Consider the following 20,600-nt stretch of genomic DNA (forward strand, 5'->3'; position numbering starts at 1 on the left):
CGCTTGTTCGTTGAGCTGTAGATCCACTCGGGTATCCCCAAAAGTTTTCAAAAGCACCATTGCTTGTAAGTGCCCAGCCGTACTTTGGTGTCTCGTTGCTGCCTTGGTTAGACAACTCAAGTTTGCAAAGCCAGTGTGGCTCCAAACACCAAATCGATCACTTGCAAATAATAGGCATTCCCAGCAGTACAGTTTGCAGTGCTTCTCGGAGCCTGTGAGCCATCGATGGCGCTCGTAGTTGGAACTTTGAAAGTGGCGAACGAACCCCTTTCCCGCCTGTGACAGGCTTTGTAGCGTCGGCGTCGGGCGACCTCTCCTTACAATGTCAAACTTTTCAAGAAAAGTTAGTCTTGAGAATGGCGTTATAATTATATCCTCGACCAAATCGATATCTTCTCCTCCTTCTGCCATTGTGGGTTGAAAAAACAGCTTAGTAGTACGCAAATTAATTCGTTTATCAAATTCAGTTTTCTAGTTCTGAGGTTCTGCATAGACCTGCCCATAGGACCTGCCTCTCAATATTGGTAATCCAATCAAAAGACGTGCACGCACTACGCCTGCTAGCTGGCTCCTGTGTAACACTGGAGCCAGCCAGCAGGCGTACAATAGCCAACTCTAAAGCTGATTGGTTGACACTAAATTTTCATTTCCATTCACTTTAAGCTACAAGTGCCCGCACTGTTGATTCTGAAGGCCTGAGGGCAGATTTTAGACCCCTGGCAACACATGATGGCTGAATATGATTGGATAAAAGATCTAACATAAAGACCAGCCCTCCAAATCTCAACCTGGGCAACCAAGAGGAAAGCTATGAAATGAAGAGTATAACTCTTACTCTGGGGAATAATTTAATACATATTTGTGGGAAAATATATTAAAAAAAATATATATATTCTGATGATGTTTAGGCCAGCAGAGAAGGCCTTGCTGGCCCTGACGGCCCACCACTGGTTTCTAATCAATGCAAAACTGAATTAAAATTAAATTGGCTAAATGAGGAGTAGGCTACAATGATCAACCAACACGTAGTCTTGTTTCATATGAATGGAGTTGTAGACAAGGATGCCTCAAAATAACCTAAGTTAGCCTTGCTAACTCTAGCTTCTTTACAACGATTTGATGCAGTCAAGACGGGCACTACCAGGTGGTAGAGTATGATAGACAAACTTGTTGCTGCCATAGGTTATCTATTGTAACTAGCCTGAGTCGGTTTGGTTACTTTCTCTCCCGCTGTGCCACACACAAGACTGTCACACACACAGACCCCTGCTCTTCTCTCCCCCACCCTTCCAAGCAGAGCTGAGCAGCGCACCGCACTGCCTAATGATTGACGAGACTTCCGCCATGAGCTGATTGGCTGACTAAGTTATGACCAGGAAGAGACGTCTTCGCTGAATCGTTTCATCATAGGAATGAATGCTAGATTGATGCCTGCAGCTTCTCCATCAAATCGAAATAAACAAAGAAACAGAGTACTTTGCAGAGCCAACAGGCGAAAATAGAAAACGATAGAGCCTGGGCCAAGACGAGAGTGAACCTCGGATTTGCGTTCACAACCTGAAGAGGGCGAGCTAGCTAACGTTAGCTAGGGGATTCAAAACCGACCAATACTTGTCCTAATTTCTGCTCAAAAGGTAAGACATTGAGAGCTAATAGATATTGCTAGATATACAGTGACATGTTGCTTTTGCTATTTAGTTGTAAATATGTATGCACGTGTTTATAGCTAGCTACTGTGGATCACTTTTTACAAATATTTTAAGATTCACAGCTAGCTAGTTAGTGTAGCTAACTTTTTAGGTAGCTGACTCGACTGCAGTATTTGTTTGTTTCATCTGAATATTAAATGTTTGTAACAAGCTAGCTATGACTAAATGTATAATTGTGCTATTTCTGATGTTTGTGTTCTAAAAGCCGCACATCTGATTAGCCATGATTCTATTTCATAACAAAGCTCTACCTAGAAAATGTCTTTGAAGAAAAATATATTTAATTTTTCAGTCCTACTACAACTGGATGCAGTTGGCACATCCCTGAGTGGAGAAGGATCAGATCGGTAAGCACAATCTTTGGTGAAAACAGTCTGTTCCTTCATAGTATTTCCTCTACCTGGCCAAGAATTGACATAAAGTATACATCTTCTAATGTTGTCCTTCTATATAGCTATAATGTTTAGGAATATTAACTACACAGGATTTACTTTGAGTATTGATGACATACTTTCCCAATAGATTAGTTTACTGCACAGTGGTATTACTGTCCCCCCCATTTGAGCTGTCTGGACAAGATGCATATAGTACTAGCTCAGAACCAACACGTGTTGAGTATAATACTGTAACATCGCATTATCTGAATAACTAGAAGCCAAATAGCCTCCTTCTCCAATGATGTAAAAAAAAAAGTAAATCCCTTGATATTAAACTGAATGTATTTAGCCTGGAAATCTAAGACTGATGGTTGTGAAAGACAATTCTGTCATAGTTGTCAAAGGGTTAAATGAATGGAGCATGTTTGATTTATTGTTTATCTAGGTCTTCGTCTGAGCTCGACTACAGCAGAACTGGACTACATCAATAATCACCATCCAGTCATGGAGAACGCTTACGGGAAGTGTGAACCTACGGAGTACTCAGAAATGTTGATGAAAGGGGCCTTCAACCAAACACATGAATCATATGTAAATAAGGGACGTTTGTGTGGACAACAATAAACTTATTAAACATATTGTACTTTTGGAATGGTTTTAGATTTATTTGACTAAACTGTACACTTTTCCTGAATATTCAATTCAAGGGGCTTCATTGGCACGGGAAACATGTTAACATTGCCAAAGCAAGTGAAGTAGAAAATATACAAAAGTGAAATAAACAAAAATTAACTGTAAACATTACACTCACAGAAGTTCCAAAAGTATAAACACATTACAAATGTCATATTATGTATATATTCAGTGTTGTAACGATGTACAAAAGGGAACATTTAGATCTTTGGCTACATTAAATCTTTATTCATATAGCCAACATGTTCATGCTTTGCCTATTCCTCTTTGATTTAGAAGATACTGTTGCACAAACAACATGCTGATTTAGGCCTCCATCACCACTGGTATCAGGCTGTATTAGCTAGCTACGTTTGCTCTGACTGTACTTTTTTTTTTTTTTTTAATCATGAGCTCTAGAAAGATGGAATTCCAAGTTGGATGACCGTTCAAAACTATTTTTCCCAGTCGGAGCTGGTTTCTTTCAAAGTTCCCTGTTGTCTAGAACGCTTGGAAGTCGGAGATTTCAGAGTTCCAAGTTGTTTTGAACGTGTCATTAAATGGGTTGCATGTTTCGTCACACTATTGCTTTGATTGTTCATTTTAGGACTGATTCCGAACTGAGCATTCTACTCCATGCATTCTCAATGGGCGCAGATTAAGTCTCAAGTGCATTGCTGTTGCTTAAAAACGCATTGACATTTCAAAATAGGGCAAATTATTAATAGGATAACCTTTTGATATCGCCAGATTGACTTTAGTTTCAGTATAATGTTAGCTAGCTTGCTAAGATTGAGGGGAGGCCACTGGATTTCAGTTAGCTAATGTTGCTAACTATTGTTAACGGACTTTGCTAGCTAATGACAACATTGCCATCTGTATAAAGTTAATTTGATGACATGATGGTGACGGCAGGGTTGTTTCCTACTAAATAGTTGCCTTGTGGTGTTTCCAGGCCACTACAGTGTAACTTGGGCGAAACAGTCATAGTAATTTTGAGTAATCAATGTGACAGACAGTGACACATTCAATTCCCGTCTTGCACACTCTCGCCTGCATCCAGCTGATCTGGAGTGTAATCATTAGTTTAACATTTGCTAAAGCGATTTTCTATTGGATAAATTCAGGTATGTTTATCCCCGTTCCGTTTGCTTCCGTTTTAAGAAACCTTTTTGAACAGAATCGAACAGAACAGAATATATATATATTATAACTCAGCGGAACAATAAACGTCCCCTCAATGTCAACTGCGTTTATTTTCAGCAAACTTAACATGTGTAAATATTTGTATGAACATTTGTATGAACAATAATGTGTCCCTGAACAAAGGGGGTGTAAAAATCAAAAGTAACAGTCAGTATCTGGTGTGGCCACCAGCTGCACTAAGTACTGCAGTGCATCGCCTCCTCATAGACTAAACCAGATTTGCCAGTTCTTGCTGTGAGATGTTACCCCACTCTTCCACCAAGGCACCTGCAAGTTCCCGGACATTTCTGGGGGGAATGGCCCACGCCCTCACCCTTTGATCCAACAGGTTCCAGCCGTGCTCAATGGGATTGAGATCCAGGCTCTTCGCTGGCCATGGCAGAACACTGACATTCCTGTCTTGCAGGAAATCACGCACAGAACGAGCAGTATGGCTGGTGGCATTGTCATGCTGGAGGGTCATGTCAGGATGAGCCTGCAGGAAGGGTACCACATGAGGGAGGAGGATGTCTTCCCTGTAAGACACAGCGTTGACACTGCCTGCAATGACAACAAGCTCAGTCCGAAGATGCTGTGACACACCGCCCCAGACCATGACGGACCCTCCACCTCCAAATCGATCCCGCTCCAGAGTACAGGCCTCAGTGTAATGCTCATTCCTTCGACAATAAACGCGAATCCGACCATCACCCCCGGTGAGACAAAACTGCGACTCGTCAGTGAAAAGCACTTTTAGCCAGTCCTGTCTGGTCCAGCGACGGAGGGTTTGTGCCCGTAAGCGACGTTGTTGCCGGAGATGTCTGGTGAGGACCTGCCTTACAACAGGCCTACAAGCCCTCAGTCCAGCCTCTCTCAGCCTATTGCGGACAGTCTGAGCACTGATGGAGGGATTGTGTATTCCTGGTGTAACTCGGGCAGTTGTTGCCATCCTGTACCTGTCCCGCAAGTGTGATGTTTGGATGTACCGATCCTGTGCAGGTGTTGTTACACGTGGTCTGCCACTGCGAGGACGATCAGTTGTCCCTCTCTGTAGCGCTGTCTTAGGCTTCTCACAGTACGGACATTGCAATTTATTGCCCTGGCCACATCTGCAGTCCTCATGCCTCCTTGCAGCATGCCTAAGGCTCATTCACGCAGATGAGCAGGGACCCTGGGCATCTTTCTTTTGGTGTTTTTCAGAGTCAGGAGAAAGGCCTCTTTAGTGTCCGAAGTTTTCATAACTGTGACCTTAATTGCCTACCGTCTGTAAGCTGTTAGTGTCTTAACGACCGTTCCACAGGTGCATGTTCATTAATTGTTTAAATTGTTTATGGTTCATTGAACAAGCATGTTTAAACCCTTTACAATGAAGATCTGTGAAGTTGGATTTTGGATTTTTACTAATTATCTTTGAAAGACAGGGACCTGAAAAAGGGGCGGTTCTTTTTTTGCTGAGTTATATATATATATACACTTGAAGTCGGAAGTTTACATACACTTAGGTTGGAGTCATTAAAATTAGTTTTTCAACCACTCCACAAATTTCTTGTTAACAAACTATGGTTTTGGCAAGTTGGTTAGGACATCTACTTTGTGCATGACACAAGTAATTTTTCCAACAATTGTTTACAGACAGATTATTTCACTTATAATTCACTGTATCACAATTCCAGTGGGTCAGAAATGTACATACACTAAGTTGACTGTGCCTTTAAACAGCTTGGAAAATTCCAGAAAATTATGTCATGGCTTTAGAATCTTCTGTTTGGCTAATTGACATAATTTGAATCAATTGGAGGTGTACCTGTGGATGTATTTCAAAGCCTACCTTCAAACTCAGTGCCTCTTTGCTTGACATCATGGGAAAATCAAAAGAAAAATGGTAGACCTCCACAAGTCTGGTTCATCCTTGGGAGAAATTCCAAACGCCTGAAGGTACCACGTCCATCTGTACAAACAATAGTAAGCAACCATGGGACCACGCAGCCGCCATACAGTTTAGGAAGGAGACACATTCTGTCTCCTAGAGATGAACATACTTTGGTGCGAAAAGTGCAAATCAATCCCAGAACAACAGCAAAGTACCTTGTGAAGATGTTGGAGGAAACAGGTACAAACGTATCTATATCCACAGTAAAAGGAGTTCTATATCGACATAACCTGAAAGGCAGCTCAGCAAGGAAGAAGCCACTGCTCCAAATCCGCCATAAAAAAGACAGACTACGGTTTGCAACTGCACATGGGGACAAAGATCGTACTTTTTGGAGAAATGTCCTCTGGTTTGATGAAACAAAAATAGAACTGTTTGGCCATAATGACCATTGCTATGTTTGGAGGGAAACGAGGTAGGCTTGCAAGCCGAAGAACACCATCCCAACCGTGAAGCATGGGGGTGGCAGCATCATGTTGTGGGGGTGCTTCGCTGCAGGAGGGACAGGTGCACTTCACAAAATAGATGGCATCATTTGAAGGAAAATGATGTGGATATATTGAAGCAACATCTCAAGACATCAGTCAGGAAGTTAAAGCTTGGTTGCAAATAGGTCTTCCAAATGGACAATGACCCCAAGCATACTTCCATAGTTGTGGCAAAATGGCTTAAGGACAACCCAGTCAAGATATTGGAGTGGCCATCACAAAGCCCTGACCTCAATCCTATAGATATTTGTGGGCAGAACTGAAAAAGCGTGTGCGAGCAAGGAGGCCTACAAACCTAATACAGTTACACCATCTCTTACAGGAGGAATGGGCCAAAATTCACCCAACTTATTGTGGGAAGCTTGTGGAAGGCTACTCGATACGTTTGACCCAAGTTAAACAATTTAAAGGCAATGCTACCAAATACTAATTGAGTGTATGTAAACTTCTGACCCACTGGGAATGTGATGAAAGAAATAAAAGCTGAAATAAATCCTTCTCTCTACTATTATTCTGACATTCCACTTTCTTAAAATAAAGTGATGATCCTAACTGACCTAAGACAGGGAATTTTTTACTAGGATTAAATGTCAGGAATTGTGAAAACTGACTTTAAATGTATTTGGCTAAGGTGTATGTAAACTTCTGACTTCAACTGTATATATATAATTTTTTCTCGCTTCAATCTACATGCTCCCCTCTCACCTTTTCCCTTCGCTTGTGGACAACACATCAGCTGTATGTGACCAGGTGAAAAACATTTTCAACCCAAACCTATCATGACTGCTAACCCCACACATCCTACATCGTTGTGACATCATAGCCAACATAGCTACTAGAACGAACACGTTTGTAAACCTGCTACAATCATGCAGTACTGTGTACAGTCATCAGCAAGCAGTTTAGCAGTTACACCAGTGAGCCCGGTGGCAATACATTTATAAAACCAAAAGCTTATCTTGACTTGGAAGAGTTCCAGTGTTGGATAGCCAGCTAGCAAAAATAGCATCCTTTTCTGTTTGAGGCGGGTGTTTGAGTAGGCTAACCTAGCCAGCTGCATTCGATGCTAGCTAAGTAAGTAAACGTTTAAAAAAATATATATACGACGTAAATATAGCTGTCTCTCTCTCTCTCTCTCTCTCTCGCTTCTCCTTACTTTTAAAATAAATTAATTTGTTCAAATCTGTTCAACTAGTGTCTTTCTCTCTCTGATACAGTTATGATCGTTTAAATGTATTTTCTCTTTATTCAACCTGACCGCCACCCACCCGGCATTCAGCCACACAATATTTCATGACCCTAAACTTGCCGGCCCTGTGGCTATAACTGCGGGGACTGCGTGTTATGAGTTAATCCACGCATCTCTTGTTCGGTCTCAGTGTCCCGCAACCAGTCCAAAGCGGATTTTGTCATCCCAGCTGTGACCAAACGACTACCAATGCAGCTGGCATTTCTGGGAAATCATGTTCAAATCCAAAAACACCAGTACACACACAGTTCAGCTTGAAGTGTTTCCTGTTTCAGTGCTCTGCTATAGTCCAGGCAACGGCTCCCGTATGGAGTTGCGTGAGTAAGGCAGAAGCGTGTGTGTGTATACATGTATTCTTGAGTAGGGGGGGATTGTGTGTGTGGTGTGTGTGTGTTTGCGCATGCATGTGTACATGTACTGTGTGTGTACATTAGTGTTTCACAAACTAGGGGTCGCGACCCAATGTGGGGGTCGCCTGATTTTAAAACTATTTTTTTTCTTCTTCGAGCTAGATGCAGTTGTAATAAACAGCGGTATGTGTTTTATTCCTACAAACGTGGCTATCTTTTATACAGATTAGGCTACAAAATATTATGACCCAATCACAGAGGTATAGAACAGAGTGGAAAGGCCAGACACTAAATCGGACTGGGGGAAAAAGAGGTTCATACTAAATTATTGCCTGATGATATTCTGATCTCATACCTTTCTGATGCATGCATTTCAGTCACTTCAAACCTTACTTCCTTCAGACTGAATTACTGTCAAAAGTACTGTCAGTTTGGGAACCCCTGGTGTCCATGTGTGCATGCATAGGGGAGTAGTGTGTCCTCTGGTGAACTACTAGCTCTCTCTTATCTGGATGGAACACTGCTCTGTTCCCTCAGTGAACCTAGAACACAACCTTAACCTCAGAACCCAGGACATAACCTTAACCTCAGAACCCAGGACATATCGGCGGCAGGTAGCCTAGTGGTTAGAGTGTTGGACTAGTAACCAAGAGGTTGCAAGATCGAATCCCTGAACCGACAAGGTAAAAATCTGTCATTCTGAACAAGGCAGTTAACCCACTGTTCCTAGGCCGTCATTGAAAATAAGAATTTGTTCTTAACTGACTTGACTAGTTAAATAAAGATAAAATAAAAATAAATATCCTTAACCCCTGTCACGTTCCTGACCTATTTCGGTTAGTTTGTTGTATGTGTTAGTTGGTCAGGACGTGAGTTTGGGTGGGCATTCTATGTTGTGTGTTTCTATGTTGGTTTAGGGTTGCCTGGTATGGCTCTTAATTAGAGGCAGGTGTTTTGCGTTCCTCTAATTAAGAGTCATATTTAGGTAGGTTGTTTCACTGTGTTCGTTGTGGGTGGTTTGTCTGCTGTTGTCTGTGTCGATGTTACACCATACGGGAATGTTTCGGTTTGTTCGTGCGTTTATGTAGTCTGTTCCTGTGTCAGCGTGCTTCGTGTATTTGTAAGTTCGTTTGTTCAGGTCTGTCTACATCGTTTGTTATTTTGTTAGTTATATCAAGTATAGTTCGTTTTCGTCTTTGTCTGTTTTGTTTATTTAATAAATCATTATGTATTCACAACCTGCTGCGCCTTGGTTCGATCACTACTCCTCCTCTTCGTATGAAGAGAGAGAGGAACGCCGTTACAGAACTACCCACCACAACAGGACCAAGCGGATTGAGGAAGGAGGGAAGGAACTAAAGCAATGGAGAGAAGAGGAATGGAGTTGGGAGCAAATTTTCAATGGAGAAGGACCCTGGGCTAAGGTTGGTGTGAATCGCCGCTTGAGGGAGGAGAAGAAGGCAGCCACAGCCCAGGAGCGCTGGTATGAGGAGGCAGCACGTAAGAGAGGCTGGAAGCCCGAGAGGCTCACCCAAAAATGTATTGGGGGGAGGGGGCTAAAGGGGAGTGTGGCGAAGCCGGGTTGGATACCTGAGCCAACTCCCCGGGCTTACCGTGGAGTAAGAGGGCGTCGTACTGGTCAGACACCGTGTTATGCGGTAAAGCGCACGGTGTCCCAGTACGCGTGCTTAGCCCAGTGCGGGCTATCCACCTTGCCGCACTGGGAGGGCTAGGTTGGGCATCGAGCCGGATGCCATGAAGCCGGCCCAACGTATCTGGCCTCCAGTACGTCTCCTCGGGCCGGTGTACATGGCACCAGCCTTACAGGTGGTCCCCGGTTCGCCTGCATAGCCCAGTGCGGGCTATTCCACCTCGCCGCACTGGCAGGGCTACGGGGACCATTCAACCTGGTAAGGTTGGGGAGGCTCGGTGCTCAAGAGCACGTGTCCTCCTTCACGGTCCGGTATATCCGGCGCCACCTTCCCACCCCAGTCCAGTACCACCAGTGCCTACACCACGCACCAGGCTTCCAGTGCATCTCCAGAGCCCTGTTCCTCTTCCCGCACTCTCCCTATGGTGCGTGTCTCCAGCCCAGTGCCTCCAGTTCCGGCACCACGTACCAGGCCTACAGTGCGTCTCAGCCGGCCAGAGTCTGCCGTCTGCCCAACGGCGCCTGAACTGTCCGTCTGCCAAGCGCCGCATGAACTGCCCGTCTGCCATGAGCCTGCAAAGCCGCCGTCTGCCATGAGCCTACAGAGCCTTCCGCCAGACAGGAGCCGCTAGAGCCTTCCGCCAGACAGGAGCAGCCAAAGCCTTCCGCTAGACAGGATCAGTCTGAGCCATCCGTCTCCGCAGCGCCATCTGAGCATCCGTCTCCTCAGCGCCATTGAGCCATCCGTCTCCCAGCGCCGTCTGAGCCATCCGTCTCCGCAACGCCATCTGAGCATCCGTCTCCGCAGCGCCATCTGAGCCATCCGTCTCCCAGCGCCATCTGAGCCATCCGTCTCCCCAGCGCCATCTGAGCCATCCGTCTCCCCAGCGCCATCTGAGCCGTCCGTCTGTCCCGAGCCATTAGAGCCGCCCGTCTGTCCCGAGCCGTCAGAGCCGATAGTCAGTCAGGAGCCGCTAGAGCCATTCGTCAGACAGGATCTGCCAGAGCCGCCAACTAGACAGGATCTGCCAGAGCCGCCAACTAGACAGGATCTGCCAGAGCCGCCAACCAGACAGGATCTGCCAGAGCCGCCAACCAGACTGGATCTGCCAGAGCCGCCAACCAGACTGGTTCTGCCAGAGCCGCCAACCAGACTGGATCTGCAGAGCCGCCAACCAGACTGGATCTGTCAGAGCCGCCAACCAGACAGGATCTCCAGAGCCGCCAGTGAGCCATGAGCAGCCAGAGCCGTCAGCGAGCCATGAGCAGCCAGAGCCGTCAGCGAGCCATGAGCGTCTAGAGCCGTCAGCCTGCCATGAGCGTCCAGAGCCGTCAGCCTGCCATGAGCGTCCAGAGCCGTCAGCCTGCCATGAGCGTCCAGAGCCGTCGGTCAGCCATGAGCTGCCCCTCAGCCAGAAGCGGCTAGTAATCCAGAACTGCCCCTCAGTCCAGAGCTGTCTCTCTGTCCGGAGCTGCCCTTCAGTCCGGAGTTGCCCCTCTATCCTAAGCTACCTCTTTATCCTGAGCTACCTCTCTATCCTGAGCTATCCCTCTGTCCTGAGCTATTTTCTGTCCTGAGCTACCTTGTCCCGGAGCTGTCCTTTATCTTGGTGTTGCCCTTAAATTAGGTGGGGAAATAAGAGGCTGGTCATGATAAGGGGTAAACGTAAGCTGGGTTGACTATGGTGGGGTGGGGACCTCGTCCAGAGCCTGAGCCACCACCGTGGTCAGATGCCCACCGGACCCTCCCCTAGACTTTCTGCTGGTGCGCCCGGAGTTGCACCTTAAGGGGGGGTTATGTCAGTTCCTGACCTATTTCGGTTAGTTTGTTGTATGTGTTAGTTGGTCAGGACGTGAGTTTGGGTGGGCATTCTATGTTGTGTGTTTCTATGTTGGTTTAGGGTTGCCTGGTATGGCTCTTAATTAGAGGCAGGTGTTTTGCGTTCCTCTAATTAAGAGTCATATTTAGGTAGGTTGTTTCACTGTGTTCGTTGTGGGTGGTTGTCTCCTGTGTCTGTGTCGATGTTACACCATACGGGAATGTTTCGGTTTGTTCGTGCGTTTATGTAGTCTGTTCCTGTGTCAGCGTGCTTCGTGTATTTGTAAGTTCGTTTGTTCAGGTCTGTCTACATCGTTTTGTTATTTTGTTAGTTATATCAAGTATAGTTCGTTTTCGTCTTTGTCTGTTTTGTTTATTTAATAAATCATTATGTATTCACAACCTGCTGCGCCTTGGTTCGATCACTACTCCTCATCTTCGTATGAAGAGAGAGAGGAACGCCGTTACAACCCCAGGACCCAGAACACAACCTCAACCTCAAAACCCAGATAACAACCTCAACCTCAAAACCCAGAACACAACCTCCATTACCTCCCATATGCTGTATTCCTGGACAGGTTGTTTTCTGACTGTCTCTGAGGCCTTTCTGTCCAACCCCCCCCACACGTTCTGTACATGTAGTATATCAAGTATTTTGGTAACACTTTATTTTAAGGGTCTGTAATAAACCATTTATAAGGTGTTTAAATTCTGTGTTCACCATTTTATTAATCATTACTCCAGCATGAATAAACCATTTACTAATCATTACTAAAATATTTTTGCAGTCCCTAATATAAAGTGAGTGCTATTTCTGCTTTATAAACACTTTATATTAATGTTTGAGTGACCACTGTAATTTCTCCAAAAAGATGGGCATTCCATTGGTAGACGTTCCTGCAGTACCTGATAAAAGAGTAAGAACACAAAACAGGACGTTTAAGGAAATATATACAGTATACATGTGTGAATAACTAACCTCCTAATGTTTACAAATGTGGGAGTAATGATTACTAAATGGTGAGCCAACAGTTTGTAAATGCCTTATAAATGATTTACTCTGGACCCTTAAAGTAGTCTTACCAGTATTTTTATTGCGTCATCCCGTATCCGCTGCTATTTTCCATGACCTGTGATGAACCAATAACAGAGGGGCTGTTTTGTAAAGAAAATAAAACTCTCCTTGTCTCCTTTTATCTGCGGCCCGTATTTGGCAGTGAAATGATATGAAAGGCTTTGTCTACAGATCTTTTTTGTGAGGTAACCTACTGTACCTTGCAGGACCTGCTGTGCACATGCATCTTTGTAATTATGAGTATTATTTTTTTAAATCAAACTTAAGGTTATTCCCTCTCCTTCTGTATCTCTCTCGTTCTGGGTCTCTCTCTCTCTCTCACACACACACACACACACACACACACACACACACACACACACACACACACACACACACACACACACACACCTCATGCTTTCGCTCTGTCTCAATCTATTCCTCTCTCTCTAGGTGGATAAAGTTTGAGGAGAAGGTGGAGAAGGGAGGAGAGCGTTGGAGTAAGCCCCACGTGGCCACCTTGTCCCTTCACAGTCTGTTTGAGCTGAAGAACTGTATCGAGAAAGGCACCATCCTGCTGGACCTGGAGGCCTCCACTCTACCACAGGTGGTCGGTAAGACAAGTACACTTCCCATAAGCCTCAGTATCTCACTGCACCAGGATATGCAAAAACATCACTGTTTGACTGCAGCACTTTTAGAATTGGAACGTTCCAAAACTGTGCACTTTGAAACCAAGTGTCCTCAGTATTGACATTCTCTCCATCCCCTTTTGTCTCTCTGTTATCCTCCCCCCTGCCTGTTTCCCCATCCTCTATCAGAGTTGATCACTGACAGCCAGATCGAGATCGGTCAGCTGAAGCCTGAGCTAAAGGATCAGGTCGTGTACACGTTGCTACGGAAACATCGTCACCAGACCAAGAAGTCCAACCTGCGCTCGCTTGCTGACATCGGCAAGACGGTGTCCAGTGCAAGTAGGCTGTTTTCCAACCAAGACCAGAATGGTAATGGAGATGCCAGTTTGGTGCAGCCTTTTTTATTATTATTCCTATCTTATCCCAATCAATTCTACCAATCACATCTTTTTCCTCTGGTGGTCATCAATACTATAGGATAAGGTGTAGTGTATGTTCAACTTTTATATGCCATCATTTGAGTGCAGTAAAGATGTTACAGGTACATATATCTAAGTGGCTATAGTTTTAACTAATAATGTGAATGTGACTGGCAAGATTCTTTCACGCCTGAGTGTTGATGCTTGTTTTTGTTCTTCTTCTAAATACTACTATCTCCAAAGTGTATTCCGACTTGCATATCATTTTATAATATAAAGCATGTGATTTAATTATTTAGAAGACCATAACTACTTGGATGCCATTAAATAATAATAATAATAATATGGTACTGCAGTTTGAAGTGTGAGATTGTTCTAGTTTTCTGTCTTCTATCTGTACTCTCACTCCCCTGCACAGATTAACATTCCCTCATGTTCTCTTCACTTTTTGCCTGCCTGCCTTCCTGCTTTCTTCGTTCCTTCCTTTCTTCCGTCACTCCATCTCTCTTTCTTTCTTTCTGTCTCTCGCTGTCTGCACTAAAGCACGCAGTCTCAATGAGCACCCCCAGCCCTTTCCCCACTTGCACCCCCAGTCCCAACCCCAGTCTGTGCCTTATGCAACCACGCTTGGCCATGAGGAACCGATAAAGGAGATCCAAAGAAGCTCCAGCATGCAATACATCAGTAAGTCAGGTCAGAACACATTTATAACACATTGGATAACTAGGTAAGTTAGGTTATAATGCATTTATAACACATGGGATAGGTCAGTAAGTCAGGTCTCAACACATTTATAACACATTGGATACGTCAGTCAGTAAGTCAGGTCAGAACACATTCCACATGGGATAACTAGGTAAGTTAGTTTATAATGCATTTATAACACATGGGATAGGGCAGTAAGTCAGGTCAGAACAGATTTATAACACATTGGATAACTAGGTAAGTTAGTTTATAATGCATTTATAACACATGGGATAGGGCAGTAAGTCAGGTCAGAACACATTTATAACACATTGGATAACTAGGTAAGTTAGGTTATAATGCATTTATAACACATGGGATAGGGCAGTAAGTCAGGTCAGAACACATTTATAACACATACAATACGTCAGTCAGTAAGTCAGGTTAGAACACATTTATAACACATTGGATCAAATCAAATTTGATTTGTCACATGCGCCGACTACAGCAGTGAAATGCTTACTTACAAGCCCTTAACCAACAATGCAGTTTTAAGATAATACCAACCAAAAAAAGTAAGAGATAAGAAAAACAAATCATTAAAGAGCAGCAGTAAATAACAATAGCGGGGCTATATACAGGAGTACCGGTTCAGAGGATAACTGGGTAAGTTAGGTTATAATGCATTTATAAGATATGGGATAGGTCAGTAAGTCAGGTCAGAACACATTTATAACACATGGGATAACTTGGCAAGTTACGTTATAATGCATTTATTTATTTACATGGGATACCTCAGTAAGTCAAGTCAGAACACATTTATAACACATGGGATACATTAGTAAGTTAGGTCAGAACACATTTATAATACATGGGATACCTCAGTAAGTCAGGTTATAACACTTATAGCGCATGTGATCCATTTAAGTCAGGTTATAATGCATTATAGCACCCTAGTGTGGGATACTTTTGTAAGGTGGGTTATAACACTCATATACAGAGTTTATAACAGGGTATAACACATACCTTGACAATAGTCTGTGCCAAGACAATTTGCGATCCACATTCATATTGTTGATATGAGCATTGATGACCGAAAACAATACTGTCATGGGTATACTCTCATGGGATATCACAATCCACCATTTTTTATGTTTAAAAAAAAAGGGCATCATCAAACAGCATCTAAGTCACAGTCCTTCATGCCCAGAGAAACAGCAAGCAAACAATTAGCTAATGTAGATGCTACTCGGCTATTGACCAAATTTTTTGGTAATCACAACTCCAACGCAAAGCCAGCCTTCTCACTGAGTCTGATACTACTGGCTAAAAGAGACTAAAGAAAAATGTCTATCTCTCCCACCAACCCCATCATGGAGTACTAATAAGACACTCTCCGTGCCCCCTCTGCTCTGCCGTGCAAGTGAATGACCAGTTGGCATCAGATCAGTGAAAGACAGGGCACGGCAGTGGGAGATTTCAGGCAGTACATCTGATCCACTGCAGCTGGCATCGGCCCGAAAGCTTAACTTAGTCCTTGCTGCCTTCCACATTTATATTAGGCCTTGTGAAGTTTCTGTTTTTCTTCATCTTCTGTTTCTCTTCATCTCCTTCTCTGAGATCAGTCTAATCTAACTGGGCCTCTGTCTGTTCTGGGAATTGCGATCTACCTTTCATCCCAGTGACTTTGTTTTACCCCTGGGTTGTGTTCATTAGGCACCGAAAAGAAGAAAACAGACTGAAATGGGGAAAGACTGCCTGGTCCAATAAGAAACACTCATTTCTGTTTCAGAAGGCTTTAAGCATATTTTTTCTGTTTTTTGCCTTAATGAACACGACCCTGGTGAACCCTCTCAGGCCTGGTCTTTGAGCTCTTGACCTCTGATCCTACAGGTAGCCCAGCCACGGCCCATCGGAACCTGACCTCCAACAGCCTCAACGACTTTTCTGACCAACCAGATAGAGACCAGGTGAGGATATAACTGTGTGTTTGTGTGTGTGTGTGTGTGTGTGTGTGTGTGTGTGTGTGTGTGTGTGTGTGTGTGTGTGTGTGTGTGTGTGTGTGTGTGTGTGTGTGTGTGTGTGTGTGTGTGTGTGTGAGAGAGAGAGAGATCTAAGCGGGAACTTTACTGCAGGGTCAAGGAGTCGACACCGTGTGTGTGTGTGGGAACCAGAGCACGGCCTCACTCTACTGATAAAGTCTGAGCCTCACACACGACGATAAGCCCTGACCCTCTCTCTCAAATGTTTGGTAACAATGTTACCACTCCTCCTGAAACCTGCGGAAACTACACAGACACAATAACTAACTCCTGGAATTACACGGACAACAGTAGCTAATTCGTCAAATTGATCTGGTCTTTGATCAAACACCAAGGCCTTGCTTAGTTAATCATCTCCTTACACCCGAGGTCTCTGGTTGCTTAAGTTTTATGCATTTCACTGTGACTAAGTATTCAGTGTACTACTTGGACCTTAGGTTTAATTTAGCAGTCTATTAAGATTAAGAGATTAAGATTAATATAACTTTATTTGTCAATTGTACAAGTTCCAACTGAAATTTGACTTCTGCTGTATCCCAACCCCTCCCAAGACACACATACATATACAGGTTGGAGCAGGGGTCTGCCTCACTGGACACCGGGGAGCAGTTGTTGTGGGGATTAAGTGCCTAGCTCAAGGGCACAACGGCAGGCAATTACATCTAGGATTTGATACCAGCAACCCTCCAGTTTCCAGCTCACTTCCTGTCTGATTTTGTTTCCCGTCAGACCCTGGATTCGAACAGTTGCTGGCTCGCGCCTCTAACCACTAGGACCCCTGTCTCCCTTTGACCTAAAGTGAAGGGCCCGTATGCATTCACCTGGCCTGTTCTTTTGTATACAATTGCACAGAGGTTAATCTTTTTTGTTGCTACCTCATTCTCATTACATATCATTATGTAGACTGGTTCAAGTGTATAACAGCAATGAATGTCTTTATTATGTCTTGTTAATCATACTGCTTGTGTCATAGTGACTCACAGAGTGGTAAAGACACTTCTGTTTCTAAAAAGCTACGAACTGCAGTGGTGTTTCCACACAATACAGCATGTAATGCCTATGTGCCGGGGACGGGCTGTACTCGGCTGCCCCATTTCATCCCTGCAACTGTGTACAATTTTGGGGCATGTGAAATGTCCGTTGTTACGGTACCTTTACTGCTCTTCTCATACTACTTTGATAAGGACAGTCGTTTCAAGCACCGCTTCTTTTGAATGTGTGTCAAGGCTCATTGCTTTCCTTCTCTTTTTTTCTCTCACTCTATATTTGTGCGTGCTCCTCTCTTTCTCTCTGTCCATCTTTGTCCCCCCCTCTCTCTCTAGCTGAAGAATAAGTTGATGAAGAAGCTTCCACGTGATGCCGAGGCGTCTAACGTCCTGGTCGGAGGGGTGGACTTCCTGGACACACCCTTCGTGGCGTTTGTCCGTCTGCAGCAGGCTGCCATGTTGGGAGGTTTGACAGAGGTCCCCGTCCCTACCAGGTACCCTACTGATACCACCACAACCAACTTAGCAAATCCACCAAATATACCACATATCTATCTCATAGATATCTCCTATGTCATAGAGGCTGATTGGTACTATATTTATATAGTTTAACCACTAGTGACCACCAGTTGTATTCAATTTGGGTTTTTGATTGAACATGCTTCTGCTTTTCTCTTCATCTCCTTTTAGGTTCCTATTCGTGCTGCTGGGGCCCAAAAGCAAAGCCAAGTCCTACCATGAGATCGGACGAGCTATCGCCACCCTCATGTCTGATGAGGTACGTTACCACCGTGTCCAACGTGCTTATACAGTAGCTAGTGAAAGTCTACACACCCCTTGGACAGTTGTCACATTTTGCTGCCTTAAAATGTTATCTAAAAGGGGATTCAATTAGATTTACACACACACCCTACATACATTCACACACATAAAACACACACACACACATGCATATTGATGCCACACACACACTCACAAATAGACACACTTTTACACTCTTCACATACGCTGATGCTACTCTGTTTATTATCTATCCTGATTGCCTGGTCACTTTTACCCCTACCTCAATGAACATATTATCTCAATTACCTCAATTAACTACCTCGTACCCCGGCACATTGACTCGGTACCGGTACTCCTTCTATATAGCCTCGTTATTGTTATTTTGTGTTACTATTTCAAATTGTTATTTTGTAAAAAAAAAAAAGAATTACATTTCAACTGCATTGTTGGGAAAGGGCTCGTAAGTAAGCATTTCACTGTAAAGTCCACCTGTTGTATTCGGTGCATGTGACAACTAGAATGTAATTTGATTTTGAACCTGAAAAAGTATAGAACAGTTTCTATAATAAAATTGATTGAGTATGTCTTCACACCCCTGAGTTAATACTTGGTGGAAGCACCTTTGACAGCAATTACAGCTGTAAATCATTTTGAATAAGATTCTGCCAACTCTGCACAACTCTTAGGGCAACATATATCCATTGTTTTTGTAAAAATTGCTCAAGTGAAGTAAATTTGGTCGGGAATCATTGATGGACAGCAATATTTAAACCTTGTCTCTGATTTTCAAGCAGACTGAGACTGGACCCCTCCAGTTAACCATACTGCACCTGACTCATGTTCCCACAGGTCCTAGCCACACCCCTTGCCTCTATCCACACTGTTGGAATTAGACAGGGACCCCCCCCCCCGGGATTACCTTAAATTATAGTTAAACAAAACCCTCAGGATCCCTGTGAACACTCAGTCCCATAGAGATCTTTATCTCCAGATCCAGATAGCAGATGTTCTGAAAGAGCTGCAAAACCTGGACCCATACAAATCAGCTGGGCTTGACAATCTAGACCCTCTATTTCTGAAACTATCCGCCGCCATTGTCGCAACCCCTATTACCAGCCTGTTCAACCTCTCTTTCATATCGTCTGAGATCCCCAAGGATTGGAAAGCTGCCGCGGTCATCCCCCTCTTCAAAGGGGGAGACACCCTGGACCCAAACTGTTACAGACCTATATCCATCCTGCCACGCTATCTAAAGGTCTTCGAAAGCCAAGTTAATAACAAGATCACTGACCATCTCGAATCCCACCGTACCTCTCCGCTGTGCAATCCGGTTTCCGAGCCGGTCACGGTTGCACCTCAGCCACGCTCAGGTACTAACGATATCATAACCACCATCGATAAAAGACAGTACTGTGCAGCCGTCTTCATCGACCTGGCCAAGGCTTTCGACTCTGTCAATCACCATATTCTTATCGGCAGACTCAGTAGCCTCGGTTTTTCTGATGACTGCCTTGCCTGGTTCACCAACTACTTTGCAGACAGAGTTCAGTGTGTCAAATCGGAGGGTATGTTGTCCGGTCCTCTGGCTTTCTCTATGGCGGTACCACAACGGGTTCAATTCTCGGGCCGACTCTTTTCTCTGTATATATCAATGATGTCGCTCTTGCTGCGGGCGATTCCCTGTCCACCTCTACGCAGACCCACATCATGCTGTATACTTCTGGCCCTTCCTTGGACACTATGCTATCTAACCTCCAAACGAGCTTCAATGCAATACAACACTCCTTCCGTGGCCTCCAACTGCACTAAACGCTAGTAAAACCAAATGCATGCTTTTCAACCGTTCGCTGCCTGCACCCGCCCGCCGACTAGCATCAACCACCTGGAGCGGTTCCGAACCTAGAATATGTGGACACTATAAATACCTAGGTGTCTGGCTAGACTGTAAACTCTCCTTCCAGACTCAATTAAACATCTCCAATCCAAAATCAAATCAAGAAATCGGCTTTCTATTTCGCAACAAAGCCTCCTTCACTCACGCCGCCAAACTTACCCTAGTAAAACTGACTATCCTACTGATCCTCGACGATGTCATTTACAAAAATAGCTTCCAATACTCTATCAGCAAACTAGAAGCAGTTTATTCAATAGTGCCATCCGTTTTGTTATAAAACACCTTATACCACACCACCACTGCGACCTGTATGCTCTAGTCGGCTGGCCCTCGCTACATATTCGTCGCCAGACCCACTGGCTCCAGGTCATCTATAAGTCCATGCTAGGTAAAGCTCCGCCTTATCTCAGTTCACTGGTCACGATAACACACCCACCCGTAGCACGCGCTCCAGCAGGTATATCTCACTGATCATCCAAAAGCCAACACCCCATTTGGCCGCCTTTCCTTCCAGTTCTCTGCTGCCTGTGACTGGAACGAATTGCAAAAATCGCTGAAGTTGGAGACTTTTATTTCCCTCACCAACTTTAAAATCTGCTATCTGAGCAGCTAACCGATCGCTGCAGCTGTACATAGTCCATCTGTAAACAGCCCACCAATTTACCTACCTCAT

The 20,600-nt window shown here is 44.3% G+C and overlaps 1 protein-coding gene and 1 long non-coding RNA gene across 2 annotated transcripts in view; both read left to right on the forward strand.

The window, feature by feature from the left end:
• Positions 1 to 20,600, forward strand: part of LOC111961825 (electrogenic sodium bicarbonate cotransporter 1) — a 69,859-nt gene that overhangs the window by 13,449 nt on the left and 35,810 nt on the right. The window contains exons 2-6 of the mRNA XM_070442836.1: positions 12,938 to 13,098; positions 13,306 to 13,488; positions 16,116 to 16,192; positions 17,587 to 17,744; positions 17,941 to 18,028. Of these exons, the coding sequence (XP_070298937.1) occupies positions 12,938 to 13,098; positions 13,306 to 13,488; positions 16,116 to 16,192; positions 17,587 to 17,744; positions 17,941 to 18,028 (667 nt within the window). The remainder of the gene's footprint in view (positions 1 to 12,937; positions 13,099 to 13,305; positions 13,489 to 16,115; positions 16,193 to 17,586; positions 17,745 to 17,940; positions 18,029 to 20,600) is intronic.
• On the forward strand, positions 1,302 to 3,340 carry LOC111961826 (uncharacterized). Its single transcript, XR_002877043.2, has 3 exons — positions 1,302 to 1,634; positions 2,002 to 2,056; positions 2,532 to 3,340. It is a non-coding gene; the product is annotated as an uncharacterized lncRNA (long non-coding RNA).

The sequence above is a fragment of the Salvelinus sp. IW2-2015 genome, linkage group LG4q.1:29 (assembly GCF_002910315.2).
Source record: "Salvelinus sp. IW2-2015 linkage group LG4q.1:29, ASM291031v2, whole genome shotgun sequence".
Taxonomy (NCBI): Eukaryota; Metazoa; Chordata; class Actinopteri; order Salmoniformes; family Salmonidae; genus Salvelinus; species Salvelinus sp. IW2-2015.